A 26,463-nucleotide genomic window follows, 5' to 3' on the forward strand; every position below is an offset into this window, starting at 1 on the left:
CTTTTGAATAAATTTTTAATGTACATCAATTAATGAAGTAATGTAAGGCGTACTTCTACAAAACGAATTGTGCTTTTGTACTAAAAAAACTTGTTCATTGTTTACCCCAATAATATGTAGTCAATCATTATTTGTAAAACAATATTAATTGAACATTTTTCTCCGTTTCAGGTACAGGCAACTATCGCATAACAACGAAGAAAAAAGTCTACGCTCAAATTCCGGGATTGACTGGCGAAGCACATAATTTACAGTACAATCCGAATCAACAAATGGCATATCCACCACAGAATATATACAGTCCACAGACAAACCAAGGAAATGAACTAGGATATGCCACAGATGCACAAAACACATCATATAATACTGGTCAGGCATCCTATAGTGCTGGTCAAGCAGTTAACCAGCCACCGTACTTCGTTCCAGAAACATTTACGCCAAGTGATAGTAATAATGATGCTATTCAACAAGAATCGAAAGTGGAAAAGAAGGAATCAGTTTATAATTTCTTTACACCGGAGTCTAATACAAAAACAAGCCAAGAACTACAGTTTGAGACTATGCAACCTAAAACGGAAAATTTTATTCCTCAAACGGTACAAAATACTGACTTTGAGAATACACCACCTAAAACAGAGAGTTTTGTACATCAAACGGTACAAAATATCCACTTCGATAATACAGCACCTAAAACGGAAAGCTTCGTACAACAGCCGGTACAAAACACGGCAAATGTGAATGAACAATTCGAGCCTGATGCCTCTATGACGTTTAAACCCATAACGGCATCTACGGCTCAAATCATACCGCCTCCGCCGATGTTTTCAAATGTACCACGTGATATCCAAGGTTCCGTAGAAAGGACAGTGCTACCACCTTCAGTTGCGAGACGCATATCAGCAAAACAGCCGGTAATAAAGCAGCAAACACCGCCAATGAACGTACAGGGAAACATATTTGTGCCTACATTCGAACCTCAAGAACAGAGTTCCAATATGCAATCAGAAAGTCAAGTAGCGCAAGGAAATATGTCTATACAACATTCTGTTAGTTCAAGCGATACAGTGTTACCACCTAGCAGTTTGTTCGCACCAAATCTGAGCTCCTCTTTTGATATGAACACGGAAACAAATAGTTACAAAGCAGCACCTCAACAAGGAGCCTTTATGCAAACAAACGTACCGCAAACTCATTGGCCAGGAATGAATGTGCAACAACCTACAAAAATGCCTTATCCACAATCAACTATCTCGGAACCAACTGTTTTCACTGAGCCAAAATCTGAAACAGAAAGTATTGTGCCACAAGTCTCTAATACAATGGCATCGTTTCAATCTAATCCTACACCTTTATATCCTCCTCTAATTCAACCACCGAAAGCTAAAGCTCAAGAACATCAATCTTCATCGATACAGCAGCCTATTGACGTCACAAAACCACCTCAATCAGTATTAAATGAACCGCCACCAGTTTTTTATGATCCTACAAAAATGGTTCAACAAAAAACAGAATTAGAAAACCCGCTTCCACCATCTGCTACTGGAAATGTTAATCAGTATTTTAATCAAAATCCCACACCTTCAGAACCACCAAAAACTGTGATTGAACCGCCCAAAATGACAGGAAATCTAAATCTTAGAATGACGAAGAAAAGACCTCAATATTATTCGGGTCCTATAGAAGGTATAGGCAGTATAAGCAATAATATCAAGCCGACATTGAATCCTGTTCAGGTTGATTCTTTTCAAGGTGCACTATTCACTCCGAGTCAAGAAATTATTGAAAACGTAGCAGGAACACAAAGCAATATACCCAGCATGCCCAGTGTTAATGCATCAACTTTATATGATAGCCCTAATGTTGCATCACCGTATATCCCTCAATCAGTACCATTGCCACCATTTCAAACAAATTATAATACAGCTTTTGACTTAAGCCGACCAACAACAGAACTATACGAACAATCTCCACCGAAACCAGACCCGGAACCGGCAAAAGGATTCGGTTTACTTGGATCTTTAAAATCTAAGCTCGGCTCTATAGACATCAATAAGATCCAAAGTACTGTAACAACATTCTTCGATCCAGCTTATAATGAAAGTAAAGGAGAAACAACATACAAGCAAGAAACGACTTACGCACCTCAAACGTACGGCAATGACTATTCAAAGGACAGTTCAACATTCGACATTTTCGTTGGTGATTACAATAGAATGCAACCAAGCAATTATCCGGCTAATTATTATAATACTGAATTTCAAAACGCTAATTTTAACGTACAAGAATCAATGAATGAACACAAAGATATGAAACAATCTGTAATGGATATTGGTTGGCGTGATACTTCTTCTGCTTATATAGATCGAAGTGACGTTCAACACCCGAGCTATAGCCAAGCTAATTTAAACACAGAAGGAAGCACAATAGGATCTGGTATTACAACAATGAAAATAACAACTAACGTACAAAGTACTTATAAAAATGATTATAATAACTTTGCAACTTTGGAATATCCCACTGTTACAAGCAATTTAGATGCCACCGTGCCTTATATGGCTGAAAATGTGGTAAAAAAGAGTAGCAAACTTACCTTATCATCTGTGCCTAATAAAAATAACCCACTTAGTCTATTCAGCGCACCATTCGTCGCCTCAGAACCCACAAATTTAGATGACAAGATAGTTGAAAGTGTAACCAATTTGGTATTGAATTCTACGCCACAACCGACAGACGACACGCAAACAAGTGATGCAGACAAAATAGAAAAACCGATAAGTGAATTGCTTACAAATCCACCGATTGAAAATACATTCAAACTGTTCGATTCGCATCCATTGCTTCCATCTGATGAAAACGTCGTATCTGAAAAGACTTTTATAATCAAAGACGAAATTGATCCAGAATATGATATAACAACGCAAAATGTATATAGTAGTTTTGAAGACAGTCCCATACATGGTATAAAGACAACGACAATTGAGAATAATTTCAATGTACTGCGCGGTGACGTATCAAAAGACATGAAGGGTAACGATACATTATTTAAATACTTTGATAAGCCAGCGTCAGGATCGTCAGCACATTTATTTGAATTTTCGAGTTTATCAACATCTAGTGTGCCTCCTAATGCTTCCACATTTGATGACCTAAACGCTGTTAAAGACAAACTTGAAAGTTTGGCTTTACACGAATCTCAGGGAAACATATTGAGTGAACCCGCTCAAGACGAAGACGTCTCTGATTTGAATATTTGTGTAACATGCAGAGAAGTCGATAAACCTGAAGAAAAAGACGAGGTCGAAGATCTAACGACCCAGTTAATTGAAAACATAACAGCACCAATTCAACTATTGAATCCAGTTGGTGCAGCCCTGCCTGAAAATGAGCACGAGAATACTCAAGCTGCATCAATCGATTCGCTCAATGATATAGCTAATATTACTGAAGAAGTAATTGACGAAATACCTATACATACAGTTACCGAACTTCTGAATGATGTAAATCTTGATGATTCTTTCCCAAACTATGGTTGGAATACAGCTGATATAAATAATATACTAAATGTTAATAATTTAGTCGAACACGATTACATTCTTGAACCTGATCCCAATGCTATAGGATTTCTCCAAAATAAATCATTATTTTTCGAGAACATACCTAACAATGCAAGTGATGAAATAAAAGCTGAATTTAAAAACTCCCACGAAGAACCGGCAATTATTCCGAGACCAATAAATATACCAGTTGCGCCTGAAGAAGATAATAAATCCGATGAAAGTGGCTTAGATGTTCTATCCATTGAACAAGATGCTAAAAAAGACTTTCCAATTTACGATGACTTCGTAATCGAGCCCTCTGAAACTGACGATGACAAAATAGAATGTATGGAGCGCGAAAAGAGTGCCGAAGATTTCGTTCCAGAAGTTGATTCATTTACTAACAGAGTTGAGAGATTTAAGCAAATGGAAAACGTAGAGGGTGATGAAGTTTTCGAAGCCCAAGCGTTAGTTCCTACGCCACCAGCTGTTCCCTCTACAACCAGTCCTGCTATAACTATAGCGTCATACTTCGATACAGGGAACTATGCTGTCGATAATCACTTTAGAAATTCCCTACCGTCACCTACAGGGCTACAACCTTACACAGGTTTACCCCCACCAATGCGTATACCGCCGGGCTTCGAAAAGGAATTTCATAGACGGCTCAGTGGTATTTCAACGGACAATCTGCCAGCTACATCCCCTGATCACCAGAAACATGTCCCTGATACCACAACACAAACTAGAGGATCGCCTACCGTTACGTTCACTCAACCGCCAGTCACTCAATCGAATGTAACACACACATGCAATGCTACAATAAAACCGACGGTTGCTATAGAATCTATTCTTACCAAGCCTATAGAAGAACCGGTTATAGCTGACGTGGAACGTCTACCCGCATTTTCTAGCCTTACCGGTCAAACTGTTGAAAATAAAGAAGACGTTCCGAAAGTAACTAATGCACCACCACAAGCAGAAGCTGCACCTTTGCCTGATCCTATGAACTTCTTTGCAACAGAAGCTAGCACATCAAACAACGAAGGCGAATATAACAACTTCAGTAGGCTGTCCAGTTATTTCGCATCACCACCAAAAACGGACACCGCGAAGTCTTTTTTTGAATTAAGCCAATCACAAAACCATTATAGACATTCCTCTATGGAAAATGACGTTCGCAATTTCTTCGACCCCAAAAACGACGATACGCACAAAGAATTAGACAAAACAGATGAATCACAAATGAGATATAATGCAAATATGGATTTAATACGCGATCTAGCCAATTACAAGGACCCATCACCTAAAGACGATGTAGTTAGGACGGTTAATTATTTCACAGTAGAATTTGATATGAATAAATCAAACGATGCTATAGGTGAAGCCAGTGACGTTAAAATAACAGACAAAGACGTTAATAGGATACCGGAAAATTCACGTAATGATACTAAGAATGTTCAAGACGTAGTGAGGAAATGTAAAAATTGCTGTAACTTTAACACGGGGCGTATAGTTAAATTAAATTTGGATTGCGTTGATTGTAAATTTAGGAAGTGTATGGATATTAGTGAAGATAAAAAGGAAGAAGTTGATATGGATGTTAAAAACGAGAGTCACAATCAAAGTGTGACTGTTAATTTTATGGATCATTCGTTGCGAGAGGATCCGGATGACGGGGTTGCTATATTGTCCGAGGTATATATTATTTTCTTACTAGAACCTACTTTCTTCTAGGTACGTCTTTTACATTTTTTTTTCTTCTGCGGTGCATTTTGATAACTAGTTTTTGAAATATACTCAAAATATTACGTTCATAATATACTCGTAACTTTAAACTAACGTAATTTGGTATAAATAGTAATAGGAAATTAAAAATAAATATTTTAAACCAATTCTTAGATAATGTTCATCTCATAAACGTAAAAATAATTCGTTTTACTTTGATTTCATTAAGATCAGGCTCATTATCAGTTATTTAAAACAATACAAGTATTAACTTAAAATATTATCCACTAAATGTTCTAGGGTTCAAATTTATCGTATTAGCGTATTAGAATATATTTTCTCCTGTATTTTAAACATTACTAAAACTGTTGCAGAGATAATTAATTAAAATTTATACATCTAATATCTATATAGCATAGAATATTGTGTGTTAAATTTTAGGACAAAGCTAGTTGTCCGCTAAACGGATGAATAAAATAAATTAGTCGTCCGATTACCGGATGAATAAAATAATTTAATCGTCCGATAACATCTATTTATCTATATAGTTAGGTTATCGGGGTTTCTTTAGAGAACTGCCGCACGTATTATAGGTTTTTTGTGGGGGGAGGAGGGGGGAGGAGGGCACACGTTGGTATTTGATTTTTTTATTTCTGTGTAGTTTTTTTTTTAAGAAACCTAACCTAACCTAACCTAACGGCTAACCTAACCTAAACTTGATTTTTTTTTGCGCGTCGACGGAGCCCCGCTTCGCGGGGCTCCTATTTCTGTGTAGTTTTTTTTTTAAAAAACCTAACCTAACCTAACCTAACGGCTAACCTAACCTAACGGCTAACCTAACCTAAACTTGTTTTTTTTTTGCGCGTCGACGGAGCCCCGCTTCGCGGGGCCCTATTTCTGTGTAGTTTTTTTTTAAGAAACCTAACCTAACCTAACCTAAAGGCTAACCTAAACCTAACCTAACGAATTAAGGGCGAATATCTCGGCCATTTTTGATTTTAGAGAAAAGTTGTTCCTATAAATATGCTTATATTAGCGTAATCTTTACGATAAAATAATAATAAATAGGTGTTATAATGACACCAACTCCATCAAAAATTTTCTAAGTCCTGCGCCCCCTTTGCTTTAGTCCAACCCAACTAGCTTTAGTGTTAAAAGGTTATCTATTAATCCGAATAATCGGACGATTAAATTATTTTATTCATCCGGTAATCGGACGATTAAATTATTTTATTCATCCGGTAATCGGACGACTAATTTATTTTATTCATCCGTTTAGCGGACGACTAGACACTTCGTAAATTTTAATTTATATCAGTACTAATACAATAAAGTGTTAGGTTTATTGTTTGATTGAGCTCAAACAATAAACCTAAGAATCTAGATGATATTATAGGCTATGTAATATAACATTATGACTATACATAACTACGACCAATAGGAGCAGAGTATCAAAATTACACAAATGAGAAAAAATATTGTCTTTTTCAGCGTAGGTCGGCTAGTGTAATTAATAGAAATGTAATCACATAAAAACTTACCACTTTAAAACCAGATATAATAACATTTACAATATAAAATAGACCTTATTTCCACCCCTATGAGGACCAATATACCTATTCCAGAGTCGTGCATCAACAGAATATTCGCCAGTGAAACACCACTGGTTCTACCGCGTGGATAAAGATGGCAACTCCATATGGCGAGGTTTCTCTATGGCTGACTCTATGGCGCTAGAGAATGCTTTTAACAGTCGTAAGTTTTTATTTATTTGGTTATTTTTTCTTTTGCAAGTGTTGCAACTGTTTTGTTTTGACACTTTGTGTATAAAACATAAGGGTGAAAGAGTAGATATAGTTTAAAAAATATGGTCCATGGTCATAATGGTCCTTCGAGCCGGATTATCATCATGTAATAAAAGGCCTTACTCCATGTAATGCACACGTCACCTTACTCCATGTCGTGACGGTATTGCCATGACGCGACCTTATAATTTTACTCTCAACACGCCTAAAGAAGTTTCACTTCAAAAATTATCATAAACATAGTTTTTTATACGTAAATTTAAACTTTAAGCGGATCTAACGGACGAAACGCTTGTGCCTACCGACGGGGGGAGGTACGACGTGAACGTTAAAGGGCGGCTCCGTATGCCGGTGTATTGGAACGAGAAACCTACTAATGTTAGACGGTGAGATTTCATATTTTTCATTATTGTTCTAATAATAAATGCGAAAGTGTGTGATGGATGTATGTATGTTTGTTTCACGTTCAAAAGAACTACTGAAAATATAATTTGGATTTGGAAATTTCACCTATATTAATGAAAAAAAAAAAAAACAATAACAAGATACTAGGAAAAATCAAACAGAAAAAAGTATAGACATGTTTGTGTTGGAATTGTAGAGATTTAAATATTTATTAATATGTTTCTTAAAAAATGATGTACCATTACAGATGCAGTTGGTTCTACAAAGGCAACACGGACGCGAGATATGTACCTTATACGGAACCTGTTGCTGAAAAACTTGAGGTAATCCTATGCTATTTAAATTATATATGTACTAGCTGCGCTCCGCGGTTTCACCCGCATGGCTCCGCTTCTGAAGGTCTTAGCGTGATGATATAATTTATAGCCTATAAGCCTTCCTCGATAAATAGGCTATCTAACACTGAAAGAATTTTTCAAATCTGACCAGCTGTTCAGTTCAGCTTTATAATATTAGTATAGATTTATTTTAGTATTTAAGATTTCAGAATAATACGTAAAAAAAAATAATAGGAAATAATGATAAACGAAATTTAATTTTTTATGTGTGTTGGATTAAATTTTTTCTTTGTTTTTGAAGTGAAACTTCTTTATCGGGGTTGGAAAAAAATTTAGTGTAACATTTTTTCGTTACGCGTGACATTTTTCCGTTGCGCGCCATCTTTTTCTTATCCCTACCACGCGTGATTGACGTACTTCTTTAAAGTTGCATATAGTAAATTATTTTTTGAAAAATAAGGTCATAAAGAAGTTTCACTTCTTACGTGTGTACACTAGTACACGCGCACATTTTTTTTTTCTAATACAATTTTCTTCTCTAGGAGGAATACCGTCACGGCGTCACCACCGGCGAATGGCATAGACGGCTAATGTTACCCAACAGTGAGCTCGTGGTGATGCACGGACCAGCGGTGATGGTGCACTTTCTGCAGACGGGAGACAGCTTCAGCAGCAGCCCGGTGAGTGTGGTGATGACCAGACCAATAGATTGATCACCGATCGATGATGAGAAGGGTTTCTACACTACATCGATCTGGTCTGGCAACATCCCTAGTTGCACAGGCGGCTGGTGTGCATAAATAAATAAATAATATCTTATTACTTTCTTTTCCTTCCCCTTTAAAAAGAGCTTTGCTATATTATTGCATATTTTCTAGCTTCATAGTTGACAAATGAGGTGTTATTTCCAAACCGCACTATTTTACATAAATTAAAATTTATAAACATATCCTGGATCGATCACCGATCGATGATGAGATTGTTCGGATAAGTGTATATTGATCGTTTGGTCATAAATAGAGACAACGAATTATTTATCCTATTCTGAAGTTATGAAAATCTGAGCTGAACATTTAATTTCAAAGAAATTGAGTATACGTAATAAACTTGAATGTACTACGCTTTCAAATGCTTTGGGAAAATCACAAATATCTCCAAAGCATTATTTGTGTTTTCCATTATTTCCTACCTACATTATTTTCATCTCCTATCCTCTACTTATAATTATTCCAATTTATAAACAAATAAAAACATATCCTACCACATCCTTTTGATTTCCCTTTCCCCTCCTTACACAGTTGTTCACATTCGGCAAGACGGTATACAGGAATCCGCCAAAAATTCGAGTGACAGGCGATCAAACGCAGAAAATAGATCACCTAGTGTTTTTAGTGCATGGAGCAGGGGAATATAGGCATCAGAAGGAAAAACTTGTTAGTTCCTAATCAAGATTTCTTTCCTAAAAGATTTGTTAGTATAAAACGCGTAGTATACGAAGACGTACATTGAACTTGACTCGTAATCACATTATAAAAGATTAGTATAGCCGTTGACGTACAATAAACAACTTATAAAGATTTGATTGTGTTTTTGGACTATTTGGTAGTTTAGATTAGGTTACCATAGAGATAGATATTACTATAGTTGTTACTAGCGATAGTTTGATTAGACGGAAATCGGCTTTAAAGTTTAAGAAAGAGTTTCAGTTCAGTTTAAGAAAGAATTCAGTTGTATAATGGATTAGATTGTTTTCTTGCAGTTTTTAGGGATTAGATAGAAAATAGATAATAATAAATGTGCTATAGAAAGAATACACAAATTAGTCTACTCTTGCAAACTTAGATTTTCCAGTTAATTACGTTTCCATGACAACAAACTAACATTTATCCGTCTGTCTGTGCACAGTCAGCAACCCGTCCCCGCGTAGTTCGTCGCGGTTGTGTAGAATCGGAAATAGAAGACACAGAGCCATCACACGTCGACCACTTGCTCCTACTGTGTCACGGGGTTGGATCCGCGTGCGACATGCGCATGCGCGCCGTCGAGGCGGTCGGTGAGTTGTTCACTCACTCACTCACACACAAATCGACCTAGTCCCACAGTAAGCTCAATTAAGGCTTGTGTAGTGGGTACTAGGCGCCGTTAAATATAATATTTAATAAATACATATGCAGATAACACCCAGACCCAAGAAGAAATAATTGAGTTCATCACACAAATATTTGCCCTGACCGGGGATCGAACCCGGGACCGTCGGCTCAATAGGTAGTTACTTACCACTGCGCCAACCGCGTCGTCAAACATTCACTCTGTAGAATAGAATACACAGAGTAATTTGAATTTGAATAATGAATGAACGAAAAAATGATAGAAGGAATGCGTGAACAAACGAGCAAACAATCAAATAAATGAAATAGTGAAAATTTATTATTATGATGATATGAATTAATTAATGAACAAGGGTTAAAATCTTGAATGAACGAACGAAGCATCGAAAGAATAATGTATATAGGAATGATTGAAAGAGAACGTATGAACGAAGGATTGAATCAACGAAGGAATGAAAATGTGAACAAGTTTTAAGTGGTTAGGTCAGAACAGATTTTTATTTATTATTGCTTACTCGATGTAAAATTAAATTTAAAACACTTTAAGATCTGTTTTCTATAGGGCATGATTTTAATTTGTTTTATTATTTTAATTTATAGTAAACGATTTTCGAACAACGAGTCTACAATTACTGCAGTCGCATTATAAGAATTCTTACGATAGCGGACTGGTTGGGAGGATCGAGGTATGTGAATGTGTTAGAAAATTATTTATTTGTTGATAAAATTTAAGGTTTAATAATGTATTTGACATTTTTATGATTTCTTGATAAATCGTTTATGGTAATATGTTTTGATGAAGAAATAATACTGCCCTTACTAGATCATAATTGTATTTAAAAACTATAAAATAATTGTATCGGGAAGGTAGCTTATAAAAGTAGTATTGTGCTTTCTATTATTTGTGTCATACATTTTGCAGACCAGCTTTTTAGACTAGAGTGTTTTTTAACCAAATCCAAATTTTATTTTTGAATCCTACTTTTCTCATTGAGATAATATTACTACGTATGGAGGAGACACCACGAACAAAATCTGTGCGCCATTTTTTTGCTCTAATTAAGTTTTAAAAATTATTATCTAGTTAGGTACTTACCGATGAAAAGTTAGGTTAGTCACTTTTCCGTATTATTTGTATTATTTGTGCAATATCGTAACACACACGAAGGCATATTTGATGCGTTTCACTTTAAAACAAATAAAAATGAGCGTGCAGTTAAGCCATATGGCTTATGTTGAGCGGAACATAAGTGGTGTAGGCGGTGTTGTCTCCATATGTATATCTCAGTGAATTTTCTTCCTCATTTCTATTCTTTAAAAATGTGCCATACAACAGGTGTTACCAATATCATGGCACGCACGTCTACATTCATCGGAAACGGGTGTCGACACACGCTTGGCCAATGTAACACTAGAGAGTATACCGTGGTTGCGAGGCTTCGCTAACGACACGTTACTCGACGTGCTGTTCTACACTAGCCCCGTGTTCTGTCAGGTGAGTGTGGAGAGACGGACAGACAGACTAATAGTAGATACAGATAAAAAAAAAACTGTGCAAAAAGATAGACAAACGGACATAAGAAGTAGTACGCAGTGGGAAGAGGGGTTAGCAGTTGGGAGATGGCAGACGAACAGAATGACAAATACATAATAATAGACAGATAATATTACAGACCATATTATTGGCTTTGTACTACTAGGTAATACATGAAATAGGTAATAAGAATTTGTAATAGGACATTTAAGAGACAGACAACGACAAATATTACATACTAGCTGCTCCGCGCGGTTTCACCCCCGTGGCTCCTCTCCTGTTGGTCTTAGCGTGATGATATATTATAGCCTATAGCCTTCCTCGATAAATGAGCTATCTAACACCGAAAGAATTTTTCAAATCGGACCAGTAGTTCCCGAGATTAGCGCGTTCAAACAAACAAACAAACAAACAAACAAACTCTTCAGCTTTATAATCTTCTTATATATAAAATTCTCGTGTCACAATGTTAGTCTGCATACTCCTCCGAAACGGGTGGACCGATTCTCATGAAATTTTCTGTGCATATCGGGTAAGTCTGAGAATCGGCCAACATCTATTTTTCATATGTACCACGGGCGAAGCCGGGGCGGACCGCTAGTATTAGTATAGAAGGATAATTGGGCCACTCTCCTCTCCACTCTTGGGTACTCTCCTGGACTATAATACCACATTTATTTATATTATTCTCTTATCTATTATTCTTTCATCTATATTTCAGACGATAATAGACACAGTGTGCAGCGAAATGAACAGAATATACCACCTTTTCAAGAAGCGAAACCCGGATTTCGACGGTGGAGTCTCTCTGGGTGGACATTCTTTAGGAAGTGTTATATTATACGATTTACTTGGTCATCAGTTACCTGAGGTAAGTAATTTACCTAAAAAGAACCACTGGACAGTTCTTTTCCATTATTGAAGTGAAACTTCTTTATTGGGGTTGGAAAAAAATTTAGTGTAACATTTTATTGTTACGCGTGACATTTTTCCGTTACGCGCCATCATTTTCTTATCCCTACCACGCGTGATTTGACGTATTTCTGTAAAGTTGCATATAGTAAATTATTGAAAAATAAGGTCATAAAGAAGTTTCACTTCTTACGTGTGTACACTAGTACACGCACACATTTTTTTTTATTTTATGATATACTAGCTGTTGCCCGCAGCTTCTTATTTTATCCCCTTGGACGTAGAATTGGCCAAAATCCTGATTCTTAGCGGATGCCTACGTCTTAACATCTACCTGCATGCCAAATTCGTCATGGAGTTATATAACTATATATATACTAGCTTACCGCTTTGTCTAAAACCTAATAAATCATATACTAAAACCTTCCTCTTGAATCACTCTATCTATTAAAAAAACCGCATCAAAATCCGTTGCTTAGTTTTAAAGATTTAAGCATCCAAAGGACAGAGAAAGCGACTTTATTTTATACTATGTAGTGATTTGACACTTTTTGGCCTAAATTTCCATACTTTGCTATAATAAATCTAAAACTATTATATACTGTATACATTTCATCTTTTTCAGATGTCATCGCAAAATTTGACGGAGAAATCGTACGTGCAAGGCTACGCGGGAGCAGGACAGCCTATGGTCAAATATCCTAAGCTTGATTTTCATCCAGAAATGCTTTTTGCTTTGGGTAGTCCTATAGGTAAATATAATGTTTATAATTATATTACATCTATATTCTTTTGACGTGACAACGTCTTATAATTCGATAGAGCCGGCTGCACGCACGAAAAAACATGAGTCATGCGGCGTTACCTCGCTCTGAGGCGTTCCATGTAAGGCTTGAAGTGCAAGCGAGAGCGCGGAACGAGCGACAAAGAAGCACAATCGGACGTTGTCACGTTCAACTATCGTCAGTAAACCGACTTTACAGACAACCAATTTTTTTTAGCATTAAAACTGAATCACCTACAAATGGTTAAAACATGATAATATTTAGTTGGGACCAACCAAAAGCATTAGCTTTCAAATAAAAAAGAGCGTGTGTGCACACGTGTCAGAAGTGAAACTTCTTTCGCAAGAATCAAAGATACCAAAATCGTCGCCTTACTCCATGACGTGACGGTATTGCCATGACGCGACTTTGAAATTTCTCTCTCTAACTCTCAACGCGGCTAAAGAAGTTTCGATTCAATATTCAATTTTTCGACTCGAAAATCTCTTCTGAATGTACTTTTTTTGATGTAACTTAAATATTTATTTCAGCTATTTTCGAGTGCATACGCGGCGTGGAGTTGCTAGGCGAGAAATTCTGCCTACCGACTTGCAAGAATTTCTTCAATATCTTCCATCCATACGATCCCATAGCTTACCGGTAAGTTTTATACATTACTAGCTGTGCCCTGCGGTTTTACCCGCAGTGATCCACTCCTGTTGGCCTTAGCGTGATGATATATAGCCTCTAGTCTTCCTCGATAAATGGGCTAGATAACACCGAAAGAATATTTAAAATCGGACCAGTAGTTCCCAAGATTAGCGCGTTGAAACAAACTCTTCAGCATTATTTAATAAGTATAGATAATATAATTTTATTAATTATCTCTATTTACTTGTAGAAATTACGAAAAGTTCATAATTTGTCTTGAATTAACAAAAAAATGTGTGCGTGTACACACGTAAGTAGTGAAACTTCTTTATGACCTTATTTTTCAAAAAATAATTTACTATATGCAACTTTAGGGATAAGAAATAGATGGCGCGTAACGAAAAATGTCACGCGTAACGAAAAAATGTTACAGTAAATTTTTTTCCAACCCCGATAAAGAAGTTTCACTTCAAAAAACAATATTAATACGTTCATTCATTTATCCGTTCATTTATTCATTTATTCATTAATAAATGTTGCATTTTCCAGAATCGAACCAATGATAAATCCTGTGCTGAAAGACGTCAAGCCGTATTTGATACCGCACCACAAGGGAAGGAAAAGGATGCATTTAGGTAAGTTTTCAATATATGTAATTACATAGTAGTGATGAGTCTTTAATGATAAAAAACAAAAAAAAAATTCCCCCCAAAAGTAAAAATCCTCTCCTTTTCTAGTGGGTTTCATCCTACTGTGATTTTTTTTTTGTTTCAAACATCGGCCCTTTTCTAGTGAATTTTTACACTCGTACATAGTTTTTTATTCCGAATCGGTGGATTAAAAAAAGAAATTAAAATAAAAAGTTGTGGGTTTCAGATATTTTTAACATGTGCAATTTATATGAAAAACTTGAATGAGTTTGTGATTGCATCAATGTAAATTACCTATAACATGTAAGAAATATTATCATCACTACATAGTATAAAACAAAGTCGCTTTCTCTGTCCCTATGTCCCTTTGTATGCTTAAATCTTTAAAACTACGCAACGGATTTTGATGTGGTTTTTTTTTAATAAATAGAGTGATTCAAGAGAAAGGTTTTAGTATGGTTTAGTATAATTTATTATGTTTTAAACAAAGCGGGCGAAACCGCGGGCGGAAAGCTTGTGTTAAATAAATAAGTAATTAAAATTCGTTGTTTAGCTTATAGCACAGTGTACAGTATGTATTGTATTATTTGGATATTTTTAAAGACACATTTTTTTAAATAAATGTTTACGAGTGAACTTCATTTCTTACATAAACAAAAGCCATTTAAGATTTTGAATTAGATCTAACTTAAATATTTTTTCTTTTTACTATTATTTACAGAATTAAAAGACACGATGACCAGATTCGGTGCGGATATAAAGCAAAAATTAATAGAGTCAATAAAGAGCACTTGGTCCAGTATGTGGAAAACGCAGCCGCCGCCGAGTGACCAGCTTGAGAAGGTTTGTATGTTTGTATGTGTGTATGTATGGATGGATGGAAGAAAGAATAATAGAATTAAGAGGAACATTTTGTCTCATACAGAAGATAGAATAGTTATAAAAAAAGTTTGGAAAATCCAAAAGTGCACGCCTCATAATTTTTTTAAATAGTTATTTATTAATTATTATTTTTATTTATTTAATAACAATTAAACCACATCGAATCAGACCCTGAAAAATGAAAGGGTTCTATTCCTAAGCGTACTCAAGCGTAAGAGAAAAAAAAAAGACTCGATTAGTAAAGTATTTCGGTCGCTATCGTGTTAACAAGAAAATCCTCCGCACATACAGACACACGGACGTCCAAGACAGAACTTTTTTAAACTGTTTTTAACTAGTTTAAATAGCAAAAATGACATCAAAAATATCATGAACGTTAAAAATAGTGTTTTTTCTTAATATGTGTGTGTATGTATTATCTTACAAGTGCAATGTATGATACATAAAGACATTTTAAGTTTGAAAAATCAGATGTTTTGCGCGAAGTGACAGTAGTACCCACCTCAACGCTTCGCTTATGAGGCGTGCAAAAAATATAGATGGTAGCATAAATACTTTATTTGAACGCATACAGTACATCCATACTAATATTATAAATGCGAAAGTAACTCTGTCTGTCTGTCTGTTACTCAATCACGCCTAAACTACTGAACCAATTTGCATGAAATTTGGTATGGAGATATTTTGATACCCGAGAAAGGACATAGGCTACTTTTTATTGCGAAATATGTACCACGGGCGAAGCCGGGGCGGACCGCTAGTTTTAAATAAGCAAAACAGCCTTATTGTTAGGTAGCAATCTCTACCAAGCAACCCTTAAAGTATAGGAAATATACAAAACAAAACGTGGGTGAGCAAAAACAAGGCAATACAAAGATGTAGGTATATGTTTGAATTTTTATGCGTGGATGTTTGTATGTTTGTAACACTCATGTTGAAATAATTATATAAAACTAGCAGTCTGCCCCGGCTTCGCCCGTGGTACATATTTACGTTTTCTCTACGTAAGAACCATCCTCGTACTTCAAGGAATATAATAAAAAAAGAATTAACGAAATCGGTTCAGCCGTTCTCAAGTTATGCGCTTACCAACACATTTTGGGATTCATTTTTATATTATAGATGAAATTTCTCTTTCAGGTTGTCGAAGAAGAGATGGAGAAAGAAGAATTGATAGAAGAGTGTAAAGAAGAAGTTAGTGAAGAGCCACAGGTGAGGTTTTTTTTATTTATTTTTTTCTAGGAAAGTAGTAAAAAACTTTTACGATTAAATATACATAAGTTTTATGAATGAAACTTATTAATGATGAATACTAGAAGAATCATCCAAATTTAAAAAAAGAACTGTTTTATATTATGTACTTACCTTATACCTTAAAAGCTTACAATTTGGTAAATAATAATAACGTAACATCCTAGTATGTATTTTGTACAATATTTTTGTAGTGAAACTTCTTTATCGGGGTTGGAAAAAAATTTAGTGTAATATTTTTTCTTTATGGGTGACATTTTTCCGTTACGCGCCATCTTGTTTTTATCCCTACCACGCGTGATTCGACGTATTTCTGTAAAGTTGCATATAGTAAATTATTTTTTGAAAACTAAGGTCATAAAGAAGTTTCATTTCTTACGTGTGTACACTAGTACACGCACACATTTTTATTATTCTACGGAAATTACCCTATATATTGATAAAATCTGTATTCCACGGAATATTTTTTTGTTCTTTTTCTCCATTTTTTTTATTTTTTGTCTGTGTGTCTATTTCTCAGGCGACCCCAGAAATGCTAGGCCGTCTAAACGACGGTCGTCGTGTAGATTATGTGTTACAAGAGGCGCCGTTTGAAATGATCAACGAGTATTTATTCGCTATGACGTCACACGTGTGCTATTGGTAAGTTTTGTTTGTCTGTCTGTCTGTTAACAGACCGTGACTCGCGAAATGCTGGCTCGATTACATTTCGATACAAAAAGTTTTCGTTATTAATGATCGACGAACATCTGTTCGCTGTGGTTTAGATTTTTTTGTACAAAAAATAAAAAAATGACATAATGCTAATGCGTCGTTCCTTATTTTGTAACTTCATACTTTAAAAATGTCAAAGCGAGTCGTATTTCTAAGAATGCTAGTTTGAATAAAAAATGTTGTGATTTTAAAAGCATTTCAAATACATATAAACTTTACTAGCTTTCCACCCGCGGCATCGCCCGCGCAGTCAAAGAAAAACCCGCATAGTTCCCGTTCCCGTGGGATTTCCGGGATAAAACCTATCCTATGTCCTTTCTCGGGTCTCAAAATATCTCTATACCAAATTTCATGCAAATTGGTTCAGTAGTTAAGGCGTGATTGAGTAACAGACAGACAGACAGAGTTACTTTCGCATTTATAATATTATACTGAACCAATTTTCATGAAATTTGGTATGGAGATATTTTGATACCCGAGAAAGGACATAGGCTACTTTTTATCCCGGGAAAATGACGCAATCCCGGAAAGCCCACGGGAACGGGAACTATGCAGGTTTTTTTGACTGCGCGGGCGATGCCGCGGGCGAAACCTAGTTTGCTATATTTTTAACCAAATAAATCCATTTTTACAGGGAGTCAGAAGACACAATATTGTTAATATTACGCGAAATATATTCGTCGCTACGCGTGCAGCCCGACTGCAGTCTGCCGCAACGCAATATGACTGTACAACGGACTAGGATTACTCATGTACGTATTATTATATAGATTTATATTTAAATCGGACCAGTAGTTCCTGAGATTAGCGCGTTCAAAAAACATACTCTTCAGCTTTATAATATTAGTATAGATTATATTACCCTACATTATAAAATTACTATCATTTTACAAAAACCTACCTACATTATATACAAAAATATAAGTGGTACCTACTACTATATGTAATAAAAAGTAGGGTATATATCAATAGAAAAAAACTCACTACAATTTGCACTAAAATATACTTACACTAACACTAAGAATACACTTACACTAAAAATACAATACGCGTGCAGTCGACTGCAGTCTGCCACAGCGCAATATATGACTGTGCAATGGACTAGGATTACTCATGTACGTATATAGAATTACAAAAAAATGTCAAAAAATACCAATTTACATGCAAAAAAAATGTTGTGTGGTTTTATGAAACCACGTTAAAAGTGAAACTTTCCGAACACTGCTTTATACCTACTCGGCAGCCGACCGTCACGCGACATGCGCTACACAGACCAAAAAGTTTGAGACGATGTAATAAAAGTTTCACTTTAAAAAACAATAACATACCAAATTATCTTTAATATATAACACTAACCTCCATTATAATTGTTCGGAATAGATAAAATAATTAAATGGTCACACTGATGCGGAACCGCGGTGTATTCAATTGGCTAGTCGACTACATCACCTGGTGAGGGAGCTGCATTCATATTAATTGTTTGTAGTAGTCTATCGGTGTCCGCCAACCGCGCCGCTATTGTGAAGTCGTGTTTTTAGTTATTACCGGTCGCCTCGGAAGTTACTTACGCGCGCATCGGAGCGTGTCGTCGATTGTTTTACGTGCTGAACACGTAGTAAATTAGTAAAATCGGCCCGCGGAATTGTTAATTGTACTTTTTATTGATATTAGTGATCACGCGCTGACCGCGAGTTTTATTGTGAAGTGAAGGACGACGGTAATGGCGTCGCAGCGTGCCTGGCAGCAGTGGTGACAATACACATCGAAAATTGTCTCTTTTGCATTATCTTTTATTATCTATTATTCCCGTAAATATAGTTTTTCCTCCCCAAGGGTACCCTATTGTTTTGACTAATTGACTGACCGACACACCACATATTATGTGCAGTTTATGTTCTACGCAACGTGGTAGTCTCAGGTATGTATCTAGGTTTGATATTACTATTGTTAGTGTGTAATGGTAGCAGAGCGAAATAAATAACATACATGATTCGTGCGTATACGGAGAGTGGTTCGCCGACCACTGGGTTTTTTGGGTATACGTAACAATAATAGAGAATATAATACATTATATAAGAGATATTCGTGGTACCTACTACTTTATGTAACAAAAAGTAGGGTATATCAATAGAAAAAAAAAAACACTGCACTAAAATATACTTACACTAACACTACACTTTACACTTACACTTACACTAAAAAAACAATACGCGTGCAGTCCGAATGCAGTCTGCCACAGCGCAATATGACTGTACAACGGACTACAGGTAAATTAGCTTGGAGAAATTTTTGCGTTTGTAGTAGTGTATGGTCAGCAAATAAAATAAAACAACATTTTATTTTTAGTTTTTATTTTATACAGGGTTACTTGTAAAACACCAGCAACCTCGCAGGACAAGATAGCTAACATCATAAGTAACAACATTTGTTCTACGACTTTTGGCATAACGCAATAAATTATTTTTAAATGATTTTTTAAACTTTTATTGTACTCTCCTTACATTTGTAAGTCTATGTTCTATTAATTATCGGATGGACGACGCGACGCCCCCTTCCCCCTCTCGTTCGCTTTTTGTTTACGTAATTTTTGGGAGGCGTAGAGTTTATAATATTTAGACGGAAAATTAAATGAATATTTATTTTTGTATGAAAATAAAATCTAACAAATTATCAAAAGTCGAAATGTTGTTACTTATGATGTTAGTAGTGTTGCCGCTCGATAGTCCACTATCGATAGTCTATCGATTAACTATCGATAGTTGGGGAAAAGCAATAGTATCGATAGCACTATCGATACTATCGATAGTGTCGATACTATCGATAGTATCGATAGTCCTATAAGCGTAAATACTATCGACACATAGCAATACCATCGATAGTATCGATACTATCGAAGCTCAATATCGAACGAACTATCGATACTATCGATAGTGTCGATACTATCGAAGCTCAATATCGAACGAACTATCGATACTATCGATAGTGTCGATACTATCGATAATATCGTCCCATCGATAGTGACCTTTTTCTCGATAGTATTGCTTTATCAATAATATTATAGTGGATGACAGAGAACTAGATGTTTGGTTATAATACTTTTCAAGTTATCTATTGGCGCTTTGTACAATCCATTTTTTTTAGTTCGTTAATTCGTAATCCAATAAGCCCATTGACTGACCCATTATACCAAGAAATCGTTAACAATACTATTGCACAATTTACTACTATCGATAGCTCAAAACTATCGATAGTATCAGTACTATCGATAGTATCGATTGTAGTTGCAATATTCAGTAGCAATAGTATCGATACTATCGACAGTATCGATAGTATAGCAACTATTAGCAATCAATACTATCGATTTTATCGATACTATTGCAGTTCATCAATAGTATTCCATGATTAACGCTATCGATAGTATCGATAGTATCGATAATATCGATACTATCGATAGTGCTATCGATATTCTGACTTATTTTCAAGGTCAACTATCGATAGTCAAACTATCGATAGTTCGGCAACACTAGATGTTAGCTATCTTGTCCTGCGAGGTTGCCGGTGTTTTACAAGTAACCCTGTATATATAAGGGATTTTAAATTAAACTATATGTGTTTCTCCTCTGAAAAAGATGAGACTTTATTTTAATATTTGCACATTTAACATACATATAACTTTTACATTAACAATGTTACTAAAATGAAAAATTTACTAACCTGAAAAAGAAACGACATTTAAAGTTTAATTCTTTAGTTTGAGAAGTCAAAGGCTTGCCTCGACCATGTTTTAACACTGGAGCCATATTGAATTAACAATATAAAGTTACAACACTTACACACAAATTAAACACTAGTTATGGCCCTGCCTTCATACAAAACTGCTGAATACGCCGTTCGCACGGGAATAGAATGTGGATGCGATTTCCCTTAGTTAGCATCCAAACTTACGTCTTTATAATTATTAAACTGTATAAATTCATTCTTTAACTCCGGTCTGCATCGTGCAGACATGGGTGTAAAAGTCTCATTTTAGCTATTAAATGTAGTTTTTAAGTACATCTGAGTTTTCATTTGGGGCCTCCGGCTGCGGGACATGTAATTCACTTCAACAAATATTATAACAATAATAACAAATAATAACAACAATCAACAAATACAAAATTTATCAATTAAACTACGTACATAATAATTATAATTTTTGAATGAAATGTGCTTTATGTTCTAACGGTACCAAACGACTGCACGTGGCACCTGCGGACAGCGTAAACTGGTTTATTCTGGTTTTGTGCGTGTTTCCACTTTCCACTATCAAGTGACGATTTATTTATTTGTTTTGTTTCGTAATTATTATGGTCAAATATTAATTATGAAACAAATTATTATGGACACGATATTTTATTGTTTCACGGTAGTCGCCTTGTCGTTTGCTCAAGGACGTAAAATTGAATGATATATTTTTTTTTATAAAGTCAAAACCATTTTCTTTCAAATAAAAACTTGTTTTTATTGAAAACAAAAGTGTTGCTAGGAATAAGTATAAAATTAAATAGTAATGTTAGGATATCGAAACATTTTTGTATAGGCCAGAACGATATAGTGGAAACGCGCTCTAAGATCTGAGTAATATACACACCACTACATATGCAAAAATTTCTCCAAGCTAATTTACCTGTAGGATTACTCATGTATGTATATACATGTATATTTATTTATATATTGTACAAAAAACAGTCAAAAAAAATTATGTTCAAAATGTAAAAAAAACCAATAACATACCAATAATTACCCTTAAAATATACCAATGACATATACAATACGGCCCTAGACTATGATGAATATGGTTATATTATATAGGTAAACCAGAATCTGATGGCAATTAGGGAAATCAAAATTTTGAGTGTGCAACCCTAGGGAAAATGGACTGAACGATCTTGATACTGCGTATTTTTTATTTTGTCCTCAATATCATTAGTCACATTACACAAGTGGATAATACTGTATTTAATAATGAGATATCCACGTTATATTATGTAGGTACTTATTACATGTATAATATACATATTACTTTTCTAAAGGTAATACATAATATTATGTATTTACACATACCTATATTTGAATATATATCATTATGACATGTGAAAATATGGATGTAATGATAATGCAGATCAAAACTTATTTACTATATTTAACGATTGTTTATAATTTTTTATAAAATAAAACAATAATAAAATAAAATCATGTTTATTTTCGTAAGTATTAACACATTATAAAATTGACTTGTACACCTTGGACTTGACAAATTGCCGAATTGGAAACTCCTGTAATAAGTTTTCATAAAATTATATTTTAATCAACAAACAATATTATAGTTACCTATTTATAACATTTTTAATTTAAAGTATCGAAACGGGTAAGTCCAATTTAGCAATAAAATCTTTCACGCGCTTTAAAATTGAAAATTGTGATGTGTTTGACCCTTCTTCATCGAATATTTTTCTATACACATTGTAAAAAACACCTCTTGCTTGAGATCGCAGCGGTTTTATCGACATTTCGAAGATTTTTAAGACAAAATCCTAAAAATTAATCATCAACTGCGAAGAAGACAATTGACAATTTGACAACCAATTTGATAGTTGTCAAATAAAGTTGCCACATGAAAATCTTTTATTTTTTAAATATAAATATGCCATCAGATTCTGGTAGACCTATACTACCCTACATTATTTACTATCATTTCACCTACCTGATTTTTATTTATGTCAAAAAATATTTATGGTACTTTTTTGGTGCATTTTATGCAACAAATTTATTATTTACTAGCTTTCCGCCCGCAGCTTCGCCCGCGTTTTCTAAGAAAAACCCACATAGTTCCTGTTCCCGTGGGATTTCCGGGATAAAACCTATCCTATGTGTTAATCCAAGTTACCCTCTATATATGTGCTTAATTTCACTGTAATCAGTCCAGTAGTTTTTGCGTGAAAGAGTAACAAACACACACACACACATCCTCACAAACTTTCGCATTTATAATATTAGTAGGATAGTATAAAAAAAACACAACAATTCAAAACATATACTTACATATAAAAGCATCATCAAAATCGGTTCACCTAGACGAAAGTTCAAAGATATAATAAATAAAATTATCTTTTTTCAGGATGGTGTTACAGTATCCACTTCTATAGGTAAATATACATTACCTATGTTTTTTAAAAAAATATTAAGTGAAAAGTGAGATATGAAAAGTAGAGTATAAGAAATAAAGTCCGTTTAAAATGGGTCAAAATCGAGTCTAAAGGAGTCGGTTACATACAAACATACAGGTGAAGCTAATAACAGCATGTTAAAAATATGAAAATTTATATAATATGTCTAATTTTTAATTTTCAGAATCACCTTCCACGAGCCGCGGTGCAACATAGTTTTGAATAAACCACGAACAAACATACATGACGAAAAAATGGAAAAAAAATTAGGAAAATTCATTTTTTAAATGTAATAAAATTTATGACTTTAATGTGTCTATTAATGGTTGTAGTTAGTATGGTTTGTGTTAGTTTTATTAAGGGCCGATTTTTCAATGCTTGGATAAATCTTATCCGTCCAATAAAGTATTACACGATAATATTAAAATGTCACCTGTAAACTATCAAAATGCAAGTAATTAGAATACATTTTTGAAATGGTAGTTTAATACGTTATTCAACGAATAAATTTTATCCAAGCATTGAAAAATCGGCCCTAAAAATATTATTTTTTATATATATTTATCCATTTTTAATTAAATTTTATGTTTTTTTTTGACAAGCTTATGTGCATTTATTTATTTTATGGTGCAAATTTCATCCAATTAAGTTGAGCCGTTTTATAGTTAATGAAACTGACACAAGCTAGAAATATTGTATGATTTAAATTAATCGATAATTCGATTATTTTTACATTAATACTCAGGAAACGATATAACCTAAAAATAAGGATAATAGAAAATTCTATTTTAAAATAACTTTTTTGACAAAATTTGTTCTCAAATGTCTACCTTATATTTTTGTGTACTTCTTTTCTTTGAAACAAATTATTAGTTAATAAAAATGGAATTTTTTTGGGAATTACATCAGAAAAACAATATATTTTTCATAATTTTTGTCGAAGATATTTCTAATTTCTAAAATAGTAATATGTCCAAAATATAGCCTAAAAAAAATATATTATAAAAATTAATTACATACAGATAAAAATACACTTATTTATTTATTTATTTTAGTAAAGTATAAAAACAGGTAATCTAAATATGTCTAAAGATCTACCAATCTAATTTTTTAACATTCAAAGTCTACATAGAAAATTTTTAAAACATTACCCCTTTTTGGACAATCCAGTAAATTACAAACAAAAATAATTCTTATTCGCCAGAAGATTAAGCTCAAAATATGTTATTTATTTCATATTTATTATGTGCACAGAACAGTAAAAATATAAAAAAAATGCGTTTGTCACTCGAGAACTGCCGCGGTTGCGCTATTGCATAGCATCCCATTGCTGTGCCGATTGGAGTGGGGGGTGTTAGGTTTTTTCGTTACGGAATTTTTACATTCGGTCGCCGCGCTCAAAGTCTGAGATAAAAGCTATGCAATAGCTTAAAAACACTAAAATTTAGCAGTCCTCTAAAAGGAATAGTTTACTTGTACTGTTAAGCTATCGGTTTAAATGTGTTGATTTTGGCGACAGTGGTTTTCATACAAATTAAGACATGCACTTCTTTTTGTTTTTACTATTCTGTGATTATGTATATACCAATATTTTTAAACCCGCTAGGTTTAAAAAGCAAATAAGCATGTATTGTAACCGATATGAAAAAATAACTATCTCTATTAGAATATAATAAATAATACAATATAAATCATCTGAAGTTTGTAATATTTGTTTATTTTTTGGTAAAACACAGAAAAACCTCTTTGATTTGAATATTTTAAATGTAAAGTTTTATTACCATCATAAAACTTATTAAAAAAGCAGACAATAGGATAGTTTAAAAAAAGTTTTCGTTCCACTGATTTTCAGTTAAATTTGTAATACTTATATAAAACAATTTAACTTGATAATAATATAATAAGAAATACGACGGCAATTTTTTCTAAATACATAATATTATAGCTTAATAAAAACCTTTAGCGCTTATCATAATCATAAGTCATAAATAAAAATGCAAAAAAAAATTTAGTTATTTTGAGTGGAAATTAATTTTAATTTTTACCCACAGTTTTTACCAATTATAATGTAATTAGAGAGGTGTAGATAAGCTAAAAAACTGTCTTACCACAAAAAACTTTAGACAGGGTTTAACTTTAAGCGCGGGTTCTCTTTAATCTGGTTTTGTCGTATTTCACATAGACAACTATTAAAGTGACAGATCCCTGGTTTAAAGTTAGACTGTGTTTAAATTGTTCTGTGGTAAGACCATGAAAAGCCAAAATTGTCTCCCTTTCGCTTAGTGTGCCGTTTTTGAAGGTCGAATGTTATTTTGTAACAGTACATTTACATCAAACGAACATAGATCTAGAGCAAGAGCATTCTATTGTGATCTTTTAGTGTAAACGAAAATTCGTATTCAGTGTTGTTCAGTATTAGAACATTGCATAGAATCTTTTCGAACGCACTAACAACAACGAAAGAATGCTCTACGCCTGTTTAAACTAAAATAATTTGACATAGTGGGGTTAGAATGAGCATTCGCTCGTTTGATATAAATTCACCGTAACATAATATTATACCTACACCCTTTTACTTATAATGTCTTTGATATTTTCCCCATCTATTGGTTGTATTGGAAACTACATGTATAAATTAATCTGTGTCGAAAAATAAATAAAAAGAACCTTAAAAAGGTTGCGTTTTTTAATTATTATTTGTGTTTCATGGCAATGGTGCGTTTTTATTTTTTCGGTTACATAAAACACAATTGTAAATATTTCTCGTAGGTGAAATGCAGCTGAATATAATTTATTTTTGCTTTAAAAGGTCCTTTCATAAAAATTGATTAGACAAGAGTAATAATAAATAATATTGTTTTCAATTTCATTTTTATTAAAAAATTGAGCCGTCATATAAAATGCCGAGTGTAGGTATAGCAAGGCTTTTAAATTGTATGTGGGTATATGCAATAATTAAAATTAGGGCTCGATTTTTTA

The 26,463-nt window shown here is 34.1% G+C and overlaps 1 protein-coding gene across 1 annotated transcript in view; it reads left to right on the plus strand.

Annotated features, from left to right (window-relative positions):
• PAPLA1 (Phosphatidic Acid Phospholipase A1) overlaps positions 1-23,711 on the plus strand; it is a 95,425-nt gene extending 71,714 nt beyond the window's left edge. The window contains exons 3-20 of the mRNA XM_090119055.1: positions 172-5,234; positions 6,890-7,019; positions 7,341-7,455; positions 7,722-7,797; positions 8,355-8,492; positions 9,718-9,865; positions 10,521-10,606; positions 11,257-11,415; positions 12,176-12,325; positions 12,992-13,118; positions 13,682-13,790; positions 14,331-14,416; positions 15,153-15,274; positions 16,454-16,525; positions 17,085-17,206; positions 17,913-18,030; positions 23,436-23,463; positions 23,669-23,711. Of these exons, the coding sequence (XP_089975181.1) occupies positions 172-5,234; positions 6,890-7,019; positions 7,341-7,455; positions 7,722-7,797; positions 8,355-8,492; positions 9,718-9,865; positions 10,521-10,606; positions 11,257-11,415; positions 12,176-12,325; positions 12,992-13,118; positions 13,682-13,790; positions 14,331-14,416; positions 15,153-15,274; positions 16,454-16,525; positions 17,085-17,206; positions 17,913-18,030; positions 23,436-23,463; positions 23,669-23,700 (6,881 nt within the window). The 3' untranslated portion in view covers positions 23,701-23,711. The remainder of the gene's footprint in view (positions 1-171; positions 5,235-6,889; positions 7,020-7,340; positions 7,456-7,721; positions 7,798-8,354; positions 8,493-9,717; positions 9,866-10,520; positions 10,607-11,256; positions 11,416-12,175; positions 12,326-12,991; positions 13,119-13,681; positions 13,791-14,330; positions 14,417-15,152; positions 15,275-16,453; positions 16,526-17,084; positions 17,207-17,912; positions 18,031-23,435; positions 23,464-23,668) is intronic.
• Positions 23,712-26,463: the final 2,752 nt, after the last annotated feature.

Source organism: Colias eurytheme, chromosome 31 (genome assembly GCF_061535395.1).
Source record: "Colias eurytheme isolate Ceu_HAF_F1 chromosome 31, ilColEury1 Martin Lab GWU primary, whole genome shotgun sequence".
Lineage (NCBI taxonomy): Eukaryota > Metazoa > Arthropoda > Insecta > Lepidoptera > Pieridae > Colias > Colias eurytheme.